Source organism: Odocoileus virginianus, unplaced genomic scaffold (assembly GCF_023699985.2).
Source record: "Odocoileus virginianus isolate 20LAN1187 ecotype Illinois unplaced genomic scaffold, Ovbor_1.2 Unplaced_Contig_3, whole genome shotgun sequence".
NCBI lineage: Eukaryota > Metazoa > Chordata > Mammalia > Artiodactyla > Cervidae > Odocoileus > Odocoileus virginianus.
The window spans coordinates 874,917-897,204 of record NW_027224320.1 but is presented as its reverse complement, the minus strand read 5'-3'; the positions used below and the strand labels follow the sequence as shown (position 1 = coordinate 897,204).

The window sequence follows — 22,288 nt, the reverse complement described above, 5'->3', positions numbered from 1 at the left end:
GAGCAGAGAGGATTAGCCCCTGCTGGCGGACGCTGGGAGCTGCCCTTTCCACATTCTGCCGAGCTTTAAAAATAGCAGCGCCGAGGGGCGGGCAAGGGGAAACGGGCGAAGCAGACAGCTCGAGGACCCAGAGTCGGCTCCTAAGGCTCGCCTTCCATGGGGACGTCTCCCCTGGAGCCCGGCAGCCGTGAGCACTGACGGCCGGTCGGGCTTGCTGAAGCCGGACGCAGGGAGCGGCTGCAGGCTGGCGCAGACGTGGGCTCCCTGGCGGGCTCCCGTCTCTGGGGTTCGCTGCGGCAGCCAGGGCGGGCGGCGTGACGCCCCAACTTGACAGCCTGGGACCCGCAGACGCACACACACCCCCAGCGTGGTCTCAGCACCGCCCGCTGCACGGGGTTTTCTCACCCTGCATCTTGCCACAGCTCCAGAATGTTCGTCTCGTGAAACTTCGGCCCAGAGAGGGCAAGTCCCTTCCCCAGGGACTCGCAGCTGTTCCATAAGGATTTGAACCTATGTTTTTTCTCTAATTATTTTTATTAGTTGGAGGCTAATTACAATATTGTAGTGGTTTTTGCCATACATTGACATGAATCAGCCATGGATTCACATGTATTCCGCATTTTGAACCTATGTCGGGCTTCGTGGTGAAGAATCCAGCTGCTGGTACAGCAGACGCAGGTTCGATCCCTGGGTCTGGAAGGTCCCTGGTGGAGAAGGAGATGGCAACCCAACCCTCTACTCCTGCCTGGGAAACCCCACGGACAGAGGAGCCTGGCGAGCTACAGTCCATGGGGTCGCAGAGTCAGACACGACTGGGCGACTAAACCACGCTCCCCTCCAAGCTCCTGGCGCTAAAATCCTGGAAACAGAGAAGCCGCCCCTCAGCGTTTTTCTGTTTGCCCACACATCTCGAGCCCCACCAACTCACGGAGCGTTCCACCCTCGACGACGGGTTCCTCAGAACACCGTGAGTCCCTCCCACTCGGAAAAGCCGTGGATGTTCCACATAGTTATCCGGCCAAGGCTGCCGGCGGGGGAGGTGAGCAGGAGGGGCCGTGGGGAGCTCCCGGCGCCCACAGACCTCCTACTGCTGACGGCAGGAGCCCCCCAGCCCCGCTCTGGTCTTCCGCCGGGAGCACCCCCAGTCCTGCACCGAGGTGGTCTGCCTTCCAGAACCCAGTCTGTGTTCTCTGTCGCTGCACTGGGATGCCCTCCAAGAGCGTCCTGGCTGGTTCACATGCACGCTGGCCAGCCGTATGGCGAGTTTCGGGCACCCGGGGGGCTGAGGAGGGGCCGGCCCTGCTCCCGCCCACATCTGTGGGGGGCTCCGCTTCAGACCGCCACCCCACCTGATGTTTCTGTGTGCCTGTGTTGAGGGTCGGGCCCCCGCTCCCGTGGTCTTCATGACTCCTGCCCACGTGGCCAGGGGGCCGCCTGCCCACGTCCTGGGAGGCTTGGCTGCCCTGAGGTGATGCACTCATCGTAACCAGGGCTGCAGACAGGCCCGGCCTCCCCTCTGGACCCGGCTGTCACTTCCCGCGGGCCGGTCCTGCTCTGCCCGCATGCACAGCTTATCCCCACAGAAGACTTGTCTGTTTCCAGCAGCTGGAGATCTACCAGTGCCTTACAAATAAGCCTCGAGCCGTGGGAGCCTCTCTTGGCATGGACCTCTGTGCAGGGGCGGCCATGGGGGCCTGGCTCAGGCGGTGTTCCGCGCAGAGGTCTGCTCATCACCCCTCCTGCCCCCATGTTCCCTGCTCCCTGCCCTCTGCCCCCCGCAACTCTGGCGGGAACATCTCTGAGCCCCAGAGAGGCCGGTCCCTGAGGTCAGCGGCTGCAGAACAGCCAGGGCCTCGGGGCTTCCCCGACAGCTCAGCTGGTGAAGAATCCGCCTGTAACACAGGAGATCCTGGTTCCATTCCTGGGTCAGGAAGATCCGCTGGAGAAGGGCTAGGCTGCCCACTCCAGTGTTCTGACCTGGATAATTCCATGGACTGTACGGTCCATGGGGTTGCAAAGACAGGGACACGACTGAGCGACCTTCACTCTGGGAAGTCAGGCAGGGCCCACGCGCCCCTGCCCCACGCGCCCCTGCCCCACGCGCCCCTGCCCCACGCGCCCCTGGCCCACGCCCCCCTGCCCCACGCGCCCCTGCCGCACGCGCCCCTGCCCCACGTGCCTCTGGCCCCACGCGCCCCTGCCTCACGCGCCCCTGCCCCACGCGCCCCTGCCCCACGTGCCCTCCCGCGGGACCACACGGCTACGCAGCCAGGGCACCTGTGTGCGCGGGGCGGCTGACCCCTCAGAGCCCCCACGTTGCTGCCTTGTAGCCCCCTCGAGGCCTGACCACTCTGATGGTCCCTGGAAGAGGGTCACGGAAACGCGGTCGCCCAGGAAGGCCTCTATGGGGTTTTGGGTAGATGCCAGCTGCTCAGGTGCTACGGGCCTGGCCTTGGTGGGGAGGTCCCCGTCCGCCTCCTGCCTAGGATGCAGGGCACTGGACCTTTGGTGGGTTTAGGTCTTAAGACCTCAGAAAGCAGAGGCTGCCGGGATTGGGCGGGCTGGTTACCTGAGGTGGGGGTTGGTCCTCTGAGCCTGTTGCCCTGTGTGGGGGTGGGAGGTCTGCCCTGCCCTCCTGGCCGCCCCCTCCGCCTGCCTGGTGGTGGCTGGCCCCAGGGCCTGCCCTCCCCTGACACCCAGGTCTTGACCCGTCAGTGTGTACACAGGGCCGGTCGGCGTGTACACAGGGCCGGTCGGTGTGTACACAGGGTGGGTCGGCATGTACACAGGGCGGGTCGCGTGTACACAGGGCAGGTCGGTGTGTACACAGGACGGGTCGGTGTGTACACAGGGCCGGTCGGCGTGTACACAGGGCGGGTTGGCGTGTACACAGGGCCGGTCGGCATGTACACAGGGTGGGTTGGCGTGTACACAGGGAGGGTCGGTGTGTACACAGGGCCGGTCAGCCTGTACACAGAGCCTCCGTGCCCCAGGCATGGGAAAGGGGCCTGGGGCAGGGAGCCACTTGGGCTCTCAGAGCAATTAACCCAGAGCTGTGTCCCCGAGGGGCTTGGCAGCCAGTCGGTGGGCAGGCACCAAGCCACTCAGGCAGGATGCGGTCTGGTGGGCTCCCTCCCTGGGTGCTGGATACACCTCGCTTCCTGTTGACCAGACACAGCCGTGTGACCACGCCGGGCAGCCCAGGCAGCTGGGGGCGCCCGAGAAATTCCTGTGGGCACCTGCTCGTCTCTGCTGCAGCAAGCAGGCCCCTTGCTGTCCCCTCGGAGGCGAGCAGAGAGACAAGGGTGGGGCAGGCCGGGGCGCCCCCAGGGCTGGCTCAGATCCCGAGCTGCAGGCAGAGCCAGTGTCAGAGGGGGTCCTGGAAGGCGGATGGCTCAGGAGGGTGGACCCGGCTGCCTGGCGTGTCCGGCAGAGGGGTGGTTATGGCCTTGGGTCACAGGGCAGTGGACCGGCCGCTCAGGATGCCAGGCGGCCGCTGCATGAAGCCCAATCCCTCCCCGGGTCCCCGTCCCTGCACTGACCAACCCCCAGTGACTCAGCAGGTCCGTTTGCTCCGGCAACCCTGTGTCAGGGAAGACAGACTCAAGATGCAGACCCGCGCCAACCGTGGTATTGCCGCATGAAATCATCGACGCCAGCCTATGACGTGCTTACGGGAAGGGGCACAGACAGGCTGAGCCCGTCTGGGGGCCCCGGGCGTGGACAGGAGGGCGCAGGGCCAGCCAGCAGGAATATGAGGCGCTCGGGGCTGTGCAGGGGGTGGGGGATGGCTCCCTGGGGTCTGACAAGACGCCCCTCTCCCTGCAGGTGGACATCTACAACGCGGACCCCCTGGTCTGCCGGGCAGGGCTCAAAGTCTGCTTCGGCGTCCAACTGCTCAACGCGGTGTCGCGGGTGGAGCGGGCACTGCCCAAGCTGACGCTGCCTTTCCTGCTGCTGCAGGGCTCCGCCGACCGCCTCTGCGACAGCAGGGGCGCCTACCTGCTCATGGAGTCGGCCAAAAGCCAGGACAAGACGCTCAAGGTGAGCAGCTGCCGCCGCCCTGGGCCAGGGAGAGCAGGGGGCCGGCCCTTGGGAGGCACGTCCCGGGCGCCAGTGAGGCATCAGCTGGTCGTTCACTCCCCGGGGAGCGTCTGTGTGTTGGGCACAGCAGGACGGAAAGGTGTTGTTTCCAGTGGGGAAGCCCGCCTGGTCTCTTCCCTCGAGACCAGGAAGCTGGCCGGCTGGAGGGATGGGGGAGAGGGGACCCACGGGCCGTGTCCACACCGAGTGGCGGCCGAGCCTGAAGGTGGCTCTGGGCGGTCGGCGGGGCAGATAAGCCTCAGGACACGTGCGTGCGTGGCTCCCACCCCTGACGGCCTCCCTGTGGGCACGGCCGCGTGGACACCCAGTCTGGGGCCACCTGCTCGGTCACAGGTACACAGGCGGTCCCCGCGGTGCTGCGCCTGCCGCAGGGGCCGGGGCTGCAGCTCGGCTCCGCCCCGAGTCCTCTGCCCACCCGTCCCCTCCCCAGCTCCGCTCCAAGGGTCAGCCCTGGCCAGCCCGTGGGCAGAGGGCGACTCAGATGACCCTGGGACAGGGGTGGGCTGGAAGGAGACGGTACCTGCGGGAGGCGGCCCTGGGGACCGCGAGTGCCATTCTGATGCGCCTGAAACTGGGACAGAGAGCTCTGCACCCCCGTGTTCACAGCGGCCCCGAGATGGACGCAGGCCCGGTGTCTGGAGGGCTGACGGATGAGCCCAGTGGGGTCCATCCTGACAGCGGAACATTACTCAGCCTCGTAAAGCGGGGGCGGGGGGCTCTGATACCTTCCTGCTGCCGCGTGCGTGGATGCACCTTGAGGAGGGCTGTGCTCAGTGAAACGAGCGGCTCACAAGAGCGCAAGGCGTGTGCGACTGCCCCCCAGGGAACGAGCAGGGCTGGCCACAGTCATCGCAGTAGCAAGCGGAGGGACCTTGCTGCGGCCCCAGGGTTGGGCGCTCTCTGCCGGGGCCCTGTTGCGGAACTAAGGTCTCGTGAGCCGTGCAGCTTGGCCAGAAAAAAGAAAGTAGCGTGTTGTTGCCAGGGGGCTGGAAGCAGGGCACGGAGCGGGCGTGTAGCGGGGCCAGGGTTCCAGCTGCCAGAAGGAGCTAAGACACCGAGCGCCCCCGGCCGTACGCGCGGCGGTGGTTAAGGAGGGCAGTTTTCTGTCACGTGGTTTCACTGCAGTCAACGGAAGAAATCTGGAGATGCCTGTTAGAAATTGCTGGGAATGGCAGGTGGTTACACACATGGAGAGCCCGGACGGAGGTCGGGCTGGAGGTGTAGATTCTGAGCCGTCCCCCTCGGGTCGTTCCCACAGCCTGGGGCCTGGACAGGGTTCCGGGGGGCCGTGGAGGGGGGAGGCCAGAGCCCCCCACCCCGCGGCCACACCAGCCTGCAGCCCGGGGGGCTGTGTGCTGCCAGGACCACCACATGGGCGGGCGGAATGAGGTCGGGAGGCTGCGGTCCCGCGGGGAGAGGCGCGCAGGCAGGGTGGGGTGGCGGGGGGTGGGACGGTGTTTAAGGAAAGGGCCTGTGATCACGGAGGGGCGTCCATCTGCAGACTGCCCGCTGACCAGGCCTGGGCCCAGAGCAGAGGTCCTCTCTGGAGGCCTCGTCACCCGCTGTGGTCCTGACTGCCCGTCTCTCCCGGTTGCAGATTTACGAAGGTGCCTACCACATCCTCCACAAAGAGCTTCCCGAGGTGACCAGCTCCGTCTTCCGGGAGATAAACACGTGGGTCTCGCAAAGGACAGCGGTGGCAGGAATGGGGTGCCCACCCTGAGCCCCCTGGCCGGCTGCGGGGCCCACGTCGGGAAGCAGGCAGAGGAAGGGCAGGGGCTGGCTTCTCAGACGTGGCTAACACACGCACGCGCGCGCACACACACACACACACACATACACACACCCCACAGACTGGAGGAATCCCTAGCACAACTGACTCAGACAGTCTTGTCGTCAAGTCAGGCTGTCCACCGCTGGATCTGCCTTAAACGGTGGACACTTTATGCAAAAACTTGAGGTCACGGCACTTTCCAGAGAACATGCTGGAAGGCCTGAGGCCACAGGGAGCCTTGCCCCGCCTCTCCCACCCTGCAGGATCCCAGGACCACCCCCTCCACCCCAGCAATAACTGGAGGGCGCCCTCCCACCGCCCTGCCTGTGCCCCTCTGGCCGTGGGACGCGGGGCGGCGTCCACTGCCCAGGGCTGACTGGCGTGCCCGCGGGCCCACCCTGACCTGCGTCACCTCTGTGAGCCCCACGGGCGGGGGCCTGGGCGTGGGAAGGGGACCCCTGCCCCGCCCCTCCCGGGCGCGTGGGGCGGCCGCTGCTCCCTGACGGCTCACCCGCCGCTCAGGCTCGGAGAGCCGCTGTGCTGGACGTCTGTTCAGACGCGGAGGCCGTGGGCGGGAAGCAGGGGTCTTGACGGCGCGGCGCGGAGCTACTTCCGGTGGCCAGAGCCGATCCCAGGGGGTGCCCCGCCCGAGGCCCCAGCAGAAGGACGGCGGGGCCCCCCCGCAGCAGCCATTTACTGGTGCCCCGCCCGCGCCCCTCCCCCCGCCCTCATCCCTCCCTGCTCCTCGGGGACCCCACCGCCCAGGGGGTGCTTTCGCTGTCCCTGTGAGCGTGGTGGGGGCGCTGAGCCCCGGGAAGGGAAGGCGCGGCCCCCGGACATGGGGCGGGTGGGGTTCACCCCAGTCCTCCAGCGGCGGGAGCCGCTGCCCGCTGCACCCAGCTCTTCTGGGGCGGCCCAACGCCTCCATTCCAGTGCCCCCCACCGCACGCTGAGCCAGAGCATGCCCCCCAGCGAAGTAGCTGCGTGGGCTTGCAGAGAGGGGACCGGCTGGGTCCCCATGGAGAGCGGCTTCATCGCCCTGTTTTCCTCTGGAGGACGAAAAACACATAGAAAATGCCCGGAGGGCTCCGCCCGCTGTCTTCCTGGGCTGAGGGCTTGAGCCGCAGAGACGCCAGGCACCAGCCCACACCCGGCCACCGCTGCGCCTCGTGCGGAAGCATGGCACCACGGTGGGCACTTCTCAAGCCGAATGCCGGGCGGGCACGTGGTCCGACCCGGAGTCTTTCGCCGCGTGGACTTATTTTCTCTGAAAGCTTTCAGAGATGCACATTCAGCCTCCTTCAGCGATCTGGTAAAAGAATCACCCATGTTTGAAAGCCGTTCCTCGGATCCGGGACTGTCTTCCTCACCGGGGTGGGCTGGGCTTGCCCTCCATGGTCAGGGTGTGGGCAGTCGTGTGTGGGCCCCGTCCTGGCAGCGCCCAGTGAGTCCTGCGTTGGAGTCGCCTACCATGCTGAACCCGGAGCCTCCCCTCGGCGGTGCAGGGGAGCCGGGTGTACACAGGCGGCAAAGCCGCAGGGGCCTGGCCCTGGGCGGGAGGGGCACTGAGGCCAGGGAGGGGCGGGCGGACGCGCTGCTTGGACCCACAGCCGAGCCTGTGTGGACACGTCACGCAGGCCTCCTGGGCCACGGGAGGTGGTTCTGTGCGGATGGGCTTTCCAGAAGATGCTGCCTGAGGCCACCGGGGGTCCCAGCCCCCTGGGCCCACTCTTGGTGGGGACGGGGTGCTGACCCCCGTGTCCCCTTGGCCCTGGTGCTCGAATCTCCCCCGCAGGCCCCTGTCCCCCCCTCGCCAACCGCTAACACCCGCCCTTGGGACCACAGCGACTTCTCCACGCAGTTTCCTGGTTTGCTGTCACCCCCACGGCTCAGCCACCTCCCTACATGTCCGCTGTCAGCGGGGCCCCATGTATTGGGTAAAGTTAGTGCAGGGCCAACATGCACCACAGCTAACACTAATAAACCACAGTTTCTGGCGCTGTCGTCTGTCTGTCTGTCTGATCGATTCTGGCATGCCCTGCAGAGACGGGGGGCCTCCTGGCTGACCACGCTCTGTGGGCCCCTGCCTTCTGACAGGTTAGGAAGGTGCCCTGGTCCCCCAACCTGGGGCTTCCCTGCCCACCCCAGCTTCCCCGCAGCTGAGGCAGTAATCTGCACCCCCGCCTGCACCCCGCCCCCCAAGCCCGTCGGCTCCCAAGCCCGTCGGCTCCCAAGCGTGTTCCGCAGACAGTCTCACTCCAGCCCGAGGCCCATCCCCGCCCGCCTCCTGTCCAGGGTGAGTGTCCACGGCCCACCTTCGGGGGCCCCACAGAGCCCTGTGCCCTCTGGAACCGAGCTGCGGGAACTGGGTCTTCATCAGAATGGTCTGGCCCCCGGGTCCAGGGCCAGTATTGCTAAGGGATGGGGAGAGGCGCAGTCTGGGCCGGAACCTGGCGCTGGGGTCATGGGTGCAGGCCCACTTCACAGCGGACACCTGCGCCCCCACCCAAGGCCACCCCTCCAAGGGCCCTCAGGTTTAACGCGCTGCTGCTGCTGTCCTGAAATTTTCAACCGCCCTGTGCGTCTTTCTGCCCCGAGTTCTGGGTCACCCTGCAGTCACCGCTCTGAACTGCGGCGGGCGGCCTGGCCCGCGTCACTCAGGTCTGCTTCTGGGGTCTGTCCTGCTCCTGTCTGGGGCGTGCTCCTCCGCCGGCTCCTCCTGTCCGCGTTGCCGTTCGTTTTCCATTTCTCGACCTGGGCGAGGTGGGAGCGTCCTGGGCGTCCCCTCTCCCTGGGCGCTGACGGGGGCCCTGGCGGGCAGGTGGGGGACCTGGCCCTGCCGTGTGTGGATGCTGCTGGCGAGCGGGGTCCGGTCACGCGGTGGCCGCTTCCAGAATCCTAGGGCCCCCGGCTGGTTCCGGCTCACTGGGGGCAGAGTCGGGCCCCAGGAGACTCTGGGCCTCGCCCACCCACTGGCGGGGAAGCCAGGCCTGGGGTGGTGGTGCTCCCTACAGGCAGGCGGAGCTGGTCCTGGAGTGGGGGCCCACTGGTGGGGGGCGGCTCCTGACGGTCAGGTGGGGGCCTGGGGATCCCGAAGCTCGTGCTGGCTGCTAGTGCCCAGGGCTGGGGCCCAGCTGGTCCCGGGGGGGAGGGGGCGTCTGGGTCTGGTCTGCTCTGGTTGGGCAGGGTCTGCGGGGCGCAGAACTATGGTTTCCTTTTTGTAATTTTTATTTTACATGAGAACATAGCTTTTGCCAAAAAGCTTATCAGTTCAGTCGCTCAGTTGTGTCCGACTCTGTAGTCCTTGGGGTTACAAAGGGTCGGACACGACTGAGCAACTGAACTGAACTGGTAGTGTTTAGGCTTCCCAGGTGGCGCTAGTGGTAAAGAACCCAGCTGCCAATGCAGGAGACCTAAGAGAGGCAGGTTCGATCCCTGGGTCGGGAAGACCCCCTGGAGGAGGGCATGGCAACCCACTCCAGTATTCTTGCCTGGGGAATCCCCTGGACAGAGGTGTCTGGTGGGCCACGGCCCGTGGGGTCGCAGTCAGACAGGACTGAGGCGACGTGAGACAGCACGTGACTGACTGAGTGTTGTGTGTTTCAGGCGAACGTCTGAGTGGCTCAGTTACGTCTGCAGGCGCCCTTTCTTCTTCCGATTCCTTTGCTGTTAGGTTGTTAGAGTGCTGAGCTGTACCAGGCCCAGCAGGACTACACAGGTCCTTGTTGGTTGGCTGTTATGTGTGTGGTCAGGTATGTATGTTAATTCCAAACTCTGCATCTATCCCTCGCCTTGTTCCCCGCTGATAACCATGTTTTTTAAATCTGTGAGTCTGTATTTTGTAAGTCCATTGTATCATTTTTTAAAGATTTCACATAGAAGTGACATGACACGGATCTTTGTGTGATTTAGCCGATCTCTACGTCCATCCATGTTGCTGCAAACGGCATGCTTTCTTGCTGGCTGAGGGGTTTTTCCCTGTGGAGCAGGTGTGCACCACGTGGTCTTTACCTGCTCCCGCTGATGCTCATTTCTGTGCCTTGGCTGTTGTGAGTAGCGCTGCTATGAAGATTGGGTTGCACGTTTCAAATTATGGTTTTCTCATCGCTTCTCGGCCTTTTGGCTAAGATCAAGTGCAAATTATGGTTTTCTCTAGATATATGCCCAGGAGTGGGACTGCTGAGTCATACGGTAATGCTACTTTTGGTTTTTTAAGGAACTTTCATACTCTTCTCTGTAGTGCTGTACCAATTTCCCTTTCCATGAACAGTGGAGGTGGGTTCCCTTTCCTCCACTCTCTCCCCAGCATTTACTGTTTCTAGACTTTCTGATGATGGCCATCCTGACGAGTGCAAGGTGATACCTCACTGCAGTTTTGATCTGCATTTCTCTAATAGTGATGCTGAGCAGCTTTTCTGTGCCTCTTGCCTGTCTGTATGTCTTCTTTGGGGAAATATCTATATAGACCTTCTGCCCATTTTTTTGATTGGACAGTTTATTGTTTCAATACTGAGCTATAGGAGCTGTTGTGTATTTTGGAGACTAATCCCATGTCAGTCATATTGTTTGCAAGCCTTTCCTCCCATCCTGTGGGCTGTCTTCGCCTGTTACGGTTTCCTTTTCTGTGCAGAAGCTTGTAAGTCCTGTTTGTTTCTCTAGGAAATGGATCCAAGATACTGCTGTCATGTCAGAGGGAGCTCTGCCTAAGTTTCCCTCTAGTACTTTTATAGTTCCCAGCCTTACTTGGAGGTCTTTAATCCAGTCTGAGTTTGTGTGTTTCTGGGTATGGTGTTAGAGAACGTTCTGATTTCTTTTACATGTAGCTGTCCAGTTTAGACTCTGGTCTCTGTCTGGTGTCTCCCTCTGGTGGGCAAGGCTGGCCTAGCAGCCTCCCTGAAGGCAGGCCCAGTGCCTGCCCAGCCCCACGGGTGGACGGCGCTGCGTCCTGGCCATCTGGTGGGCAGGGCCGTGTCCACCGGGGGGCTCAGGGGGTCTCAGGGTGGCCTGTCTGCTGACGGCTGGGGCTATGACCAAGTCTGCCAGCTCTGGGTCTGACGGGCCCAGATCTCAGCCCAGAGGCCGTGTTCACGGGGCCAGTGTGTGTCCAGGTTGAGTCCCAGGTGCCCCGTCTCTGCAGGAGACGCTCCGGGGGCAGCAGGTAGGTCTGGCCCGGGCTCCTGCCCGGCTGAGCGTGCGTGAGGTTTTGTGCGGCCGTGTCAGCGGGAATCTGTGGGTCTCTGCCTCACCGCCTTCGCAGTCAGATGCTCTGGGGGCCCCCAGGGTCACACCTCCGCACGGGGAGCAGTGTCTGCTCCGAGCGCTCACTCCTGGGGGACGCTCTGCAGCGTCACCTCCCCCCAGGGTGGGGGGCTCCACCGTCTCATTCCTTCTTCATGTCGTCAGCGGCAGATCGTCTCAGGGAGGCTCTGGTCTTCATCGTCGGCTGGCGTGCTCACGAGAGGAGGTGGGCTCGGGCTGTCTCTACCCTGCAGCCTCGCTGCTCTCTTCAAGTGGCGTCTGATGCCATTCTCGCTGTGGGGCAGGCCAGTGGGGGCCAGAGCTGGCCTTGCCCCCGGGCAGAGGCTCCCGGGGGGCGTGCACCAAAGGACGGATGAGCCACTCCCGAGCCTGGTCAGCAGTGAAGCAGGAGACCCGCGTCAGCTGTTCCCCTGTTGCTTGCTTACTTTGGTGGGGTTTCCCCTCCGATATTTCTCCATGTAGCCTGCACTGGTTTCAGGTCATATCTACTCTGGGAGATGGGGTGACCACTAATTCCTGTCTAGCATACGAGAATGCTTCCCTGGGCTGTGGGTCACAGGCAGTCTTCCTGGGCTTTCCCAACCCCACGGACGCTCCTGCCGAGGGCTATCGCATGATCTGTGCCCCGCGGCCATGGGGCTGCCCCAGAACCGGGTGGGGTGACATGGCTTGCTCAAGGGCAGCAGGGCAGGAAAACCAACGGAGCACCCGGTGAGCCCAGAGAGCGAGGCAAGAGGGGCCGTCGGAGGGGTTGGGCTCTGAGGGCCGAGGTCGCCACGGCAGCCCCCAGGATGGTGTGTGACGAAGTGCAGCCCGCAGCTGCAAGGCCAAGACCAGGCAGGCTGGGGGGACAGGAGTTGGGGAGCGGGGGCAGGCCAGGGGAGGCCGCACCTGTCTCCCCTGCCCTCACGGCCCTGCCTGAAGCACATGGCTTCCGGCCTGTGGACCAAGGTGCCGGCCTCTGCTCCTGCCAGGGCGTGCTCCTCTGGGCCTGCAGGGAGGGCCGAGAGGAAAGGGGTCTTTGCAGGCTCTAAACCAGGGCCCCTCAGGACGCACACCAGCGTCGGGGGCTGGCAGCGCTGCCCTGCACTCACCGTCAGGACACAGGGGCCCTGAGGCGCCAATGGGACTCAGGTTAGACCTCCAGGCGCTTCTTCCTTCCGCAGCCCCCACCTGAGACTGCGGTTCAGACTTTACCCAGGTGAGAGCTGCTGCTGCCTTAGAACTTCTGCTCCAGGAAGGCAGGCGGCCCCCAGCCCTGAGGCGGCTCGCCCAGCTTTCTGCCACCCCCCAGCCCCTCCTCAGCCTCCTGCAGGGAGCCAGGCCCTGAGAACTAGGCAGTTTTCCAGGTGGAACAAAGCCCTCACTCCTGCAGGTGGGAAGGCTGTTACAGAAGGGGCGAAAACTATTTTGGGGGTAGGGCCACAACTGGGGTGCGGCAAGCGAAGCACTGCCCTTGGGCACAAAACTTAAGGAGCTCCAAAAACCCGGGTGATCAAAACAAGCACCATTTTAATAGTGACCCAAATGCTGACAATTCCAACAGGAGTATCAGCCGTGGCTGTGCTCTGGGCCCCCCGGGATGACCGAGCAGCGTCTCTACCTGCGGCCCCTGCCCCGCAGTCAGGCCGTCTCCTGGGGGCCACAAGCTGCCCCTACCCTCCGGGTTACCGACACTGTTCCCCTCTGTCGTCGCATCTTTTCTTGGTGGTTGGCCTACTTCCCCCAAATGTGAACACTGCTGGCGTCTAGGCTCGGGACAGAATGCAGGGATCATTCTCCCCAGTAACGTCTGAACACTGACTGGTTCGCTTAGAAGCAGGCATGGGGAGCTGGGCCCCTGGCTGAGAGTGGACAGACAGTGGCTTCTGTCCTCAGTCCCCACAGCGGTAAGAACAGCAGGGCTCACTAAGTGAGCACCAGACCACGGATGACGCCCCTCATCCCTGGGGAAGCAGCTGCTAGCGCCTCCAAACCTGCCCTGGCCCCCAAGGGTGGGGGACAGGCTGACCTCAGCAAGGGAGCCGGGCTTCAGAGGGCCAGTCCTGGCAGGCAGGTCTCAGGGCCCCAGCCAACACCCTCTCTTGTTGATGAGGGCCCCCACCCCGTCCTGGCACACAGGCTCCCACAGTGAAGTCAAACTTTATTGCCACACTGACACTCTGGCCCCCGTGTGGCGGCTCTGTGCAAAGAAGCTGGCTCCCCCAGGGGGACGTACCAGGAGGGGCGGGGGTGAAGGAGGGAGGCCCTCAGAGACCCTCACCCCAGGATGCCCTGAGCGGTGCCCAGCCCCAGAGCTCGGGGGCTGATTTGTGCTGTGAGAAAGGCCTCGTCCCCGGGGAGCCTCCCGGGGCCCCCAGGCAGAGTGGAGGGAGCCTCTGCGGCCATTGGGACGCCCCAGGCACGGCGGTCAGCAGTCCAGGCCGATGGCCACCAGCAGCTCCTCCAGCACGTGCAGGCGCTGCGCAGCCTGCTCCATGGCGTGGCGGGTCTGCACCAGGCTGCCCATGTGGAAGCGGATGTCGTCCACCAGTGGGATGGAGTCTGTCTCCTGCCGGCCAGCTACGGCCGCGGCCTCCTCCCGCACGGCCTCCACGAAGTCCTCCTGCTGCACCAACTGTGGACAGGCCGGATCAGGGCCCGTCCTCTGCCCAGGCCCAGCCGCCCGGGGCCCACACTCACCTTCTCAATGACCCTGGCCATGTACTTGGTGCACTGGTCCTCCAGGCGCGCCAGGCCGAACAGCTTGGCCACACGCCACACTCCCACCACGCTGTCCTCGTCCAGCAGCTGGGCTAGGCTGCGGCCACACAGCTGCTTCAGGCCCGGCAGCAGGTACATGTCGGCCACGCTCAGCACGTCGCAGGCCAGCTCCGGTGGCACCTGCAACAACAGAGGGTGAGGGAGGGTACCTGGGGGCTGGAGACGGGGGTCCCGGGGCTCACGGCGCTGGCCAGTTTGGCCCTGAGGCCCACGCCTGCTGCTGCTGGGCAGGCCCCAGCACGGGCGTCCCCTCATCCAGGAGCGGCCGTGACAGGAGCCTGTGGAGGATGCTACCCCCACTGCGCCCTCCCAGCTGGGTGCTGTCCCTGCCCTGGGCATCAGCGCAGAGAAGGGAGAGGCAGGCCCTCCTCCTCAGCCGCTGCTTCTTGGGGTTTCTGGCGGTGAGTGCACACAGGCCGGCTGCCTCCGGGGTCCCCAGTGCTCCAGCTGGACGAGCAGCCCCCACGGCGCACACCCCCCTCGCCGGCCCGGGCGTGACGCACCTCAGTGTGGTTGCTGTACACGTAGTAAAGCACGTGCGTGAAGACCTCGGGCGAGACGCTCTGCAAGGCGACGGCCGGGAGGCCGCCCGAGGCCGCCAGCTGCCCGCTCTCCTGGAAGTGGTCGTCCAGCAGGGCCCGGAAGTACTCGCTGCGGCCACAGAAGAAGGCCTGCGGGAGGCCGGGCTCAGGAGGGGCTGCCCCGGGAGCAGGGCGGGGCGGGCGTCCGGGGGAGAAGCCGCATACCTTGTGACAGAGGAAGTCGTAACCATCCACACGGAAGCAGACGTCAGGGCAGCTGCTGAGGCCGTCGCAGGGGAAGGGCAGCTCCCCGAGGTCTCCCTGGGGTGGGGGAGACAGCCTCAGGGCAGGTGGGAGGGAGAGTGGCCCCAGCCCAGGCCGTCCTAGCTCACCCTGGAAGATGACGCTGCTCCAGGGGTCGAGTTAGACCCCTGGAGAGCAGACAGAGCGAGAGAGTGGCTCAGAAAAGGGAAGCGCCAGGCTCTGGGTTTAAAGCGCAGCCCAGGGCAGGGCCTCACCCGGAGCTCAGAGGGCAGGGCGCAGTCAGCCAGCAGAGCCAGGTCCTCCCGGAGCTGGCAGTCCGCCTGGGGGGGCTCGATGGTCAGCACCTTCATGCACACGCCCGGCTTGGAGGCCACTGCGGGAAGAGCGTGCCGCTTCAGGGGGTGGACGGCCTGCAGGCACCCGCCCGAGCCCAGGGCCTGAGGCTGGGACGGCCCCACTCACGCTTGGCCTCCAGGCCGCCGAGCAGGCCCCACAGCTGGCACTGTCGGGCCAGGCGCTCGCAGTCGCTGACGTGCTCCACACCGACGTCCAGGCAGCCTGGGTGCGGGGGCAGCGCAGGGGGAGGCTCGGGGACTGCAGAAGCCCTTGGCTGCCCCCGAACCCCCAGGAGGCGGGCGGTCCCATTTGCCCAACCACTGGGCTGCAGGCCCGCCGTCCAAGCTCTCAGGCCCCAGGACAGACGAGAGGGCCTCAGACAGTGGCTGGAAGAGCTGACCAGGGAGGCAGCTGGACTGTGCCCGCCGCAGCGGACGAGCCCCCAAGGGAAATGGTGGCACCAAGGTGGTGTCTGGTGCCACAGCCCAGCCCACCGAGCGCGGCTCACCTGTGTACAGGTACTGCAGCAGCGCCCCGAAGGCCACGGGGTTGATCTGTGGGCAGAGACAGGGTCAGAGATGGCCAGGCCATGCGAGCCTCCCCCAGCGCCCACCGACGCACCAGGGGGTGCCTGAGGACCACCACGCTCTTGCCCTTCCACTTGGTGTCGAGCATGTGGGCGAAGTAGGTGCTGCGTGCGCCCAGGATGCCGCGGTGCGCCCGGAAAGACCTGCCGTGCACCACGAAGGCCACGTCGCTGTGGAGGCCCTGCTCCAGGAGCCTGCGGGCCGCAGGGGGGCTCAGCGCTGCGCCCAGGGTCCCGTGCAGCGGGAGAGCCCTCCCCGGCCGGCTGGCTCACCGCAGCAGGAAGCTGTAGTAGAGGTCCCGCCGCCGGAAGGAGGCTGTCACCTGCCTGTAGTCGCGCAGTGCCCGGCGGATGGTGTCGCTCTGCGCGCCGTAGAGGCAGCGCTCACCGTCGAAGGTGTTGGCCTCGCAGCGGGCTCCTGAGGGCGGCAGAGCTGCCTGTCAGCCGGGCCTGGGGCTGCCTGCTGCGGCTGCCCCCTCCCACATACACAGACACACATGGGGCCCCGAGCCCACCCTGCCCCAGCACCCTCCCCGCCAAACCCTGGGCACACAGACACTGTGGAGGCCGCCCTGACCTATGCTGGGCCCTGGGGACACACCACAGACAGAACAGTCCCCTGTCCACAGCAAACCGGGCTTCCAGGGGTAGAAGGACACCCAGGTTAGCAAGTGAGGTCAGGGGCTCTGAAGAAAACAGAGCAGGTGAAGGGTGGCCGTGGAGGCACCGTGGCAGCCCAGGCAGAGGGACGTGAACCGAGCGAACCCCTGGGAAAGAGCGATCCGAGCAGAGGCCCCAGCACGCGGCCGGGCCCTGTGGGAGAGCAGCGGGGCTGGCGGGGCCGGCGGGGGGCAGAACCGGCTCGGCTCTCCAGCTCGCGGGAGGCCCTGCGGGGGAGCAGCGGGGCCGGCGGGGGCAGAGCCGGCCCGGCTCTCCAGCTCGCGGGAGGCCCTGTGGGAGAGCAGCGGGGCTGGTGGGGCCGGCGGGGGCAGAGCCGGCCCGGCTCTCCAGCTCGCGGGAGGCCCTGTGGGACTTCACGCCTGTGAGCAGATGGGAGCTGGGCCCCGCAGACGGGGGTCGGGGGACAGGCTCTGAGAGCACCCCTGAAAGGGGTGCAGGAACGCGCCCACCGCCCACCCTGCACGCACCGTTGGCCAGCAGGTAGAGCACCAGTTCCTCGTGTCCACAGAGGCAGGCATAGTACCTGAGGGGAAGGGGCGAGGACACCGTCAGGCCTGCGGGCCCGTCTGCCCGCCCTCCCCGCCTGCCCGCCCGGCCAGGCACTCACAATGGGGTGCTGTCCCACTTGTCCCGCACGTTCACCTCCACATCTCGCTGCTCCAGCAGGTACCTGGGTAGGGGGGATGGGGGTCAGGGGAGGCCTGCAGGAGGGGAAGGAGGGAAGCCTCCCCTGCTGAGGGCAGGTGAGCCAGAGACTGAGCAAGACTGAGCAAGACAGTGCTGAAGGCCAAGGAGCCAGCACAGGGTGTGGACGTGGGAGCACCTGGGCATCAGGGGCCTCAGCGCTGAAGAGGCTGAGCACCTGGGCAGACAGTGCTGGGAGGGGCCGCCCAGCAGGAGGCCTGCTGGGTCCTGGGGATGTGGGAGTGAAGTGGCAGACTCCAGAAGGTGGGAGTCAGGAGACAGGGCCGCAGAGGAAGGGGTAGGGAGGATCACCGAGGATGTGCGATGCCTCGGTCACGTGCCCAGGCGGGACCCGGTGTGTTCTGAAAAGCACCAGGCTTTGGGGGCTACCAAGTAAACCCCAAGCAGCACCCGACCTGGGGAGGAGCCCGGGGAGGCAGCAGGACTTGTAAGTCCGGGACTAGCCCCGGGGAGGGCTCCAGGGGAGGACTGGGATGGAAGACAGTAGGCGCCTCACCTCCCAAGCAAGCCGCACCCCCTCCGGAGCGGCCGCGGTGACAGCGATGGCAGCGCCCAGGCTCTCCGACAACCGGAGCCTGACTCCGGCCCCAGATGTTCTCAGCACTGGTCCGTGGCTCATCAGAGTAGCCACGTCGGGGGTCCCAGGCCCGCCCCCAGGGTCTGACCGCCGGGCCCTGCCCTTCTCTCCACCCTCTGCTCCTCCTCCGGGGGTCCGCGTCACAGTCCTAACCCTAAGCCCACAGGAACCCCGGGACAAGTCACGCCAGCACCCGCGTCCCCGCTCAGAGAAATTCAGAAGGGCCCTGCTTTGGAGCCCGGGCGCCGGCTGGGGGCTGGGGTCGCGCCTGGCCGGCCCGTGCCCTCCCCCAACCCTCAGCGGGCGCTCCACGGACCGCCCGCGCGCCCTCCCGGGGACCACGCGTCCTCACCGCACTCGGCCCACGTCCCCCTTCCTGCAGCTTGAGAACAGATCGCAGGTATCCATGGCGCAGACGCCCCGACGCCGAGCCACCTCGGGCGGCGGCGCCCGCCGGATATCAACACGCCTACCCGCCCCGCCCTCCGGATATAAACACGCACCGTCCCGCCCGCGGCACCGCCCGCCAGCCCCGCCCCGCCCGCTCCGTAGCGGCGCCTGGCGACCGGAGGACCGAGACGAGGGGAAGACCGAGAGAGGAGGAGGAGGGCGAGAGGGGAGGCAGCCGCCCCGCCCGCAACCCACCCGCCCACTCCTTCACCCCCACCCAGCACAAGAACGAGTCGCGAGGGGACGCGGGCCGGCGTGCTCTCCGGACGGTTTTAATGGGGTCCCGGGGTGGCCCCGAGGGGCGTCGGACGGGGGCGGGGACGGGGCCGGGGCCGAGGTGCGTCCTGAGTCAGGGGAAAGCGGGGTGGCCCTGCGCCGAGGGCCGGGCGGGGCACAGCCCCTCACAGGTGCGTGTCCTCCTCGAACACGTCCGAGTCCTCGGGGTCGCGCTTGCCCCCCATGAGCGCGCTCCAGCCCCCCGGGCCGTTGACGGCGCCGCCGCCGTTGAGGCTGGGCTGCTTCTCCTGCATCTCCGACTGGCTGTCGCTGGCCACGTCCAGCGTGGGGTTGTCGTGGCAGCCGTTCTCCACGAAGCGCAGCTCCTCGCCATGCGACTGCGGCGGGAGGGGCCGCTGGGCGAGCGCACCAGACCCCGTGCCCCCACCCCGGCCCTGACCCCGCGGACCCTGACGAGGCAAGGCACTCGTCCGCGGCTCCCCCAGCTCTAACCCTTTAAGATGACCACTTGAGCCTCCCACCCAGCAGCCAAGGCCCCCACCCCCGGACACCAGCGGACCCCTTTCTCACCACCCACGCCTTCTAAAGGGGCTCCTCCTGGGGCTGTCACCCGGGGAGGGGCTGCGGTCCAGGGCCCATGCCCCGCACCTCCAGCGCCTCAGGGAGGCTGGCGCCTTCCTCGGCACAGGCGCGTCATGGCAGTCACCCCCTCCCCGCACGAGGCCACAGCCTTGGATGCCCCACCTGCGGGCACTCCCTCCGGGCAGCCCCGGCCGCCCGGCAGCACTGGCTGGCTCACCACGTGTTTGAGCTTGGGCAGCCGGCGCTGCCAGCAGTTGTAGAGCAGGCCGAGCGCGATGATGACCAGGCAGAGGGCGCCGATGACCACCAGCACCACGAAGAGCGTCCCGTAGTCGCTGCGCGCCGGGCTGGCCCGCGCCTGGCAGCTGCTGGTGGTGGAGTAACTCTGGATGCCAATCTGGGGGGAGGGGCCCGGCGCCTTAGCTGGGGCCCTGGGGTGCCAGGCTGCCCTGGGGCCGATGGGGCTGGGGTTCAGGCCTGGTACCTGTGTTGGTAAAGGACCCTGCCCGAGCCCACCACCCTCGCCCGAGGGTCCCAGCCTCCTCTCGCAGGCCCGCCGTGGCTCTGACCCAACTGTGGTTGACGTCCGGCCCCATACCCACCTGGGGGTGCCCAATCCCCAGAGGCCGCCCGTGAACTGGCTGTCACAGACCATAATGCCCCACCCGCGTGGGTGCAGACAGGGCAGCTGGGGGCCTCCGCACTTTCTCCACTGCACACCTGCCCCACCAGGCTCCGGAAACTCAGCTCCCACCTTGGGGTGGGTGTCCATGTCCTGGGCTGCCCCCCAGCCTCCTCTGCCCACCAGAATGGTCAGTAGTGTCACTGAGCTGGCCAAGCGGCTGCTGTGCCCCAGCCCCCACCCCCTGGGCTGGGCAGACTCTCTCCAGTCAGCGTCTCAGGCCCAGGGAGCAGAGAAGGTAAGGTGCCATCCCCAAATGACAGGTGCCAGGGCGGGCGGGGGGCGGGGGTGCCGTAAATCAGCTCGTCATCCTGTGAAGGACCTGTGCTTCTCCACTTTTTACATTATCAAGACTCAGTTTTTCCTGCTGAATTCACCACCAATGAACACGTGAAAATCTTCCCACTTGTGTACTTCCAAAGACCCAGCCCAGGGACTTTCCTGGTGCTCCAGTGCCTGAGACTCAGCGCTCCCAATGCAGGAGGCCCGGGTTCCACCCCTGGTCAGGGAACTAAACCCACGTCACGCCACAGCTCTAGATCCTGCACAGTCATCAACCTCGGAGATCACAAGCACCGCCACTAAGACCCAGTAGGGCCAAATAAACAACAAGTGCTATTTTAAAAAGTACTCTTTGCTAAAACAACAATAAAGCCCCAGTGTGCCTTTCAGCCAAATCCATCTGAAAGAGCGTCTGGTAAAGCCAGAAGACCCAGATCCGGGGGTGGGAAAAGGCAGGAGGGCCCGTACACAAGGCGGACCCCAGCAGCCCCGCCCTGTCATGAACCCCACGGCTCACAGCCAGCCCCGCCCCCAGGTGGTGCAGACACGCGGTCTCACGGGCCGTCTGGGCAGAGCCTGGCTGTGCCTGGGGTGGGGGCATCTCCTCTCTGCTCTCCTCTAAACAGGCACCAGCAGGACTCAGCGGGGCTTCTTCCCTGCTCACAGCTCCGGGTGGCACTGAGCCTGAGTGAGAACCGAGTCTGGCCCTCAGTGCTCTGTGCTTATCAAGAAGCCCCACACCACAGTGGAGCCTCCCTGGCCCCGCCCTTACCAGCCTGGCATGCAGGAGATAAGGAGGCGGGCCGTGGATAGTGCAGGCCCGTGGGCATGAAGGGGACTGATAAGGGCCTGGATGCCAGTGAGTGGACAGGGCCTGGAGGACACGGGCTGTCCTCAAGGGGGGAGGTGAGTAAAGGTGCAGCTGCAGGGGGGTCGGTCAGCCTGTCCCCTCAGCCCAGGTCCCCAGGAGTGCGTGGTGACCCCCCCATGCCTCTGGGAACGTGTGGTGTTTCCCTGCCCACCAGGCTCTGCAGGATTCCTTGAGCAGATATGGTGCTTCTCCACTGCTCACACAGGGAACACCACCCACCCTCCCAGACCCCCAAGGCCCCCTCCACTCCGCGCCCTCTCCTGACCACTCCCCTCTGTGGCTTGGGTCCGCACCTGCTGTCTCACGTGGCTCACAAGGCGGCTGCGGGTGGCTCCACGCCCCTTGGGGGCTGGATCAGGCCGCACCCTGCCATGCTTCCACCACCCCGCACTCTTACCTCCTCGAGACTCCTGCGGATGTCGCCCAGCATGGTCAGCACATCTTGCGTGGGCACCACCCCTGCGCACAGGGCACCGTCAGCACAGCCGTGGCTGCCGCTGCTGGGCCCCTGACCCTCAGGCCCCCACCTGCACCCCCCGGCGCCGGCTTCCACCCATGGGCCCCCGGGGGAGCACTGGGGCCCCCGCAGCCCCTCACCTGCATGCAGCACACAGGCCTGCGGTCCTCCCGACTGGGTCCGCCCTGCCCCTCTCTCCACGACCCACTCAGCAGACCCCGCCGAGCCCTGAGCCTCGCCCCGCTCACCCTGCTCGCCCACGAGCGCCATCAGCAGGTGCTGCTCCTTCTCACTGGGCTTGCTAAGGGAGATGTGCCAGGCGCCGTGGCGGCCGCGGCCGTGGCGAGGCAGCACGCCCTCCACCAGGGCCAGAAGCTGCAGCCCCCGGTGCCGCCGGAACACCTCCTGAGGGCGGAGAGAAGTCTCACTCACCGGGGGCGGCGCCCCCCGAGCCCTGCTTCTAGGCTGGGCCCCTCCCACCTGGGAAAGGCGGTGGGGGCTGCCCAGAGGGGCTGCTTGGGGAGCCCCAGGGACCACAGGGGACAGCGGGGGCACAAGAACCAAGTCCACCTAGTCCTGCCCTGGCCTCTCGCCCCCAGGAGGGCACACAAAGGGCCTGCCCAGGGCTCCTCGCAGGTGAGCCAGGGAACAGACGCACCCAAACAGGGCCTGAGGGGCCACGTGCGGCACGTGATGGAGACCTGGGACAAGCCAGAGGAGAGGGACAGGCAGCCGCCCCAGCCAGGCCCTCGCCGGTCACTGCAGAGACAGGGCCCAGAGTCGGGGAGTCAGGGGGGACAGCTGTGTCCTCGCGGGCTGCAGCGGGAGCGGATGGACTCACAGAGGGGCCACAGCACTAGGGCCCTGGCCCGGGGGCAAGGGCGAGGAGACTTCCTTCCCACCTGACATTCCTGTCCTGCTTATCCTGCTTAGGTTTCCTTCTCCTTGTCACAGAGAATTACATAACTTAAAAACAAGTGGCTGGCACCAAACAGAAACTCAGCATGTGCAGGAGACCTCACTCCTGGCTCCCAGCCCGTCACTGTCCCCATGGAGCCTCCTGGAGAGACCCTCCCCAGGCCCGGTGGTGCTCCTCAGCAGCCTCTCCCCTCTGGGACGCGGGCAGTCACTGCCCCCGGCTCCTGCCTCTCTCAAGC

At 65.9% G+C, this 22,288-nt stretch overlaps 3 protein-coding genes and 1 long non-coding RNA gene across 13 annotated transcripts in view; 2 read left to right on the top strand and 2 right to left on the bottom strand.

Annotated features, from left to right (window-relative positions):
• Nucleotides 1-7,881, top strand: part of MGLL (monoglyceride lipase) — a 90,742-nt gene extending 82,861 nt beyond the window's left edge. For 5 of the 6 annotated variants that reach the window (XM_070463477.1, XM_070463479.1, XM_020881110.2 and 2 more), the window contains 2 exons: nucleotides 3,829-4,044; nucleotides 5,702-7,881. In XM_070463477.1, coding sequence (XP_070319578.1) covers nucleotides 3,829-4,044; nucleotides 5,702-5,827 — 342 coding nt within the window. In that variant the 3' untranslated portion in view covers nucleotides 5,828-7,881. The remainder of the gene's footprint in view (nucleotides 1-3,828; nucleotides 4,045-5,701) is intronic. The other variant, XM_070463480.1, reaches the window with a different exon arrangement.
• Nucleotides 7,882-12,629: 4,748 nt separating this feature from the next.
• On the bottom strand, nucleotides 12,630-18,067 carry ABTB1 (ankyrin repeat and BTB domain containing 1). 4 transcript variants are annotated; one of them, XM_020881146.2, is made up of 12 exons: nucleotides 17,923-18,067; nucleotides 16,896-16,958; nucleotides 16,756-16,811; nucleotides 15,881-16,025; nucleotides 15,643-15,751; nucleotides 15,530-15,575; nucleotides 15,148-15,243; nucleotides 14,940-15,058; nucleotides 14,647-14,742; nucleotides 14,404-14,571; nucleotides 13,820-14,020; nucleotides 12,630-13,754 (listed from the first exon to the last, which is right to left on the bottom strand). In XM_020881146.2, the coding sequence occupies exons 1-12, from the start codon at nucleotides 17,976-17,978 to the stop codon at nucleotides 13,548-13,550; spliced, it is 1,362 nt and encodes a 453-aa protein (XP_020736805.2). In that variant the 5' UTR covers nucleotides 17,979-18,067; the 3' UTR covers nucleotides 12,630-13,547. The 4 variants fall into 4 exon arrangements, with proteins under 4 accessions (XP_020736805.2, XP_020736797.2, XP_070319576.1 ...); XM_020881138.2 differs by having other exon boundaries at nucleotides 15,643-15,802; nucleotides 17,923-18,066; XM_070463475.1 differs by having other exon boundaries at nucleotides 15,935-16,025; nucleotides 17,923-18,066.
• Nucleotides 18,068-18,263: 196 nt separating this feature from the next.
• Nucleotides 18,264-22,288, bottom strand: part of PODXL2 (podocalyxin like 2) — a 55,068-nt gene continuing 51,043 nt past the window's right edge. For both annotated transcript variants that reach the window (XM_070463473.1, XM_070463472.1), the window contains 4 exons: nucleotides 21,380-21,536; nucleotides 21,072-21,133; nucleotides 19,057-19,236; nucleotides 18,264-18,634 (listed from right to left, as the gene is read on the bottom strand). In XM_070463473.1, the coding sequence (XP_070319574.1) occupies nucleotides 18,422-18,634; nucleotides 19,057-19,236; nucleotides 21,072-21,133; nucleotides 21,380-21,536 (612 nt within the window). In that variant the 3' untranslated portion in view covers nucleotides 18,264-18,421. The remainder of the gene's footprint in view (nucleotides 18,635-19,056; nucleotides 19,237-21,071; nucleotides 21,134-21,379; nucleotides 21,537-22,288) is intronic.
• Nucleotides 19,232-20,198, top strand: LOC110129680 (uncharacterized). The gene is made up of 2 exons (XR_002311579.2): nucleotides 19,232-19,759; nucleotides 19,874-20,198. It is a non-coding gene; the product is annotated as an uncharacterized lncRNA (long non-coding RNA).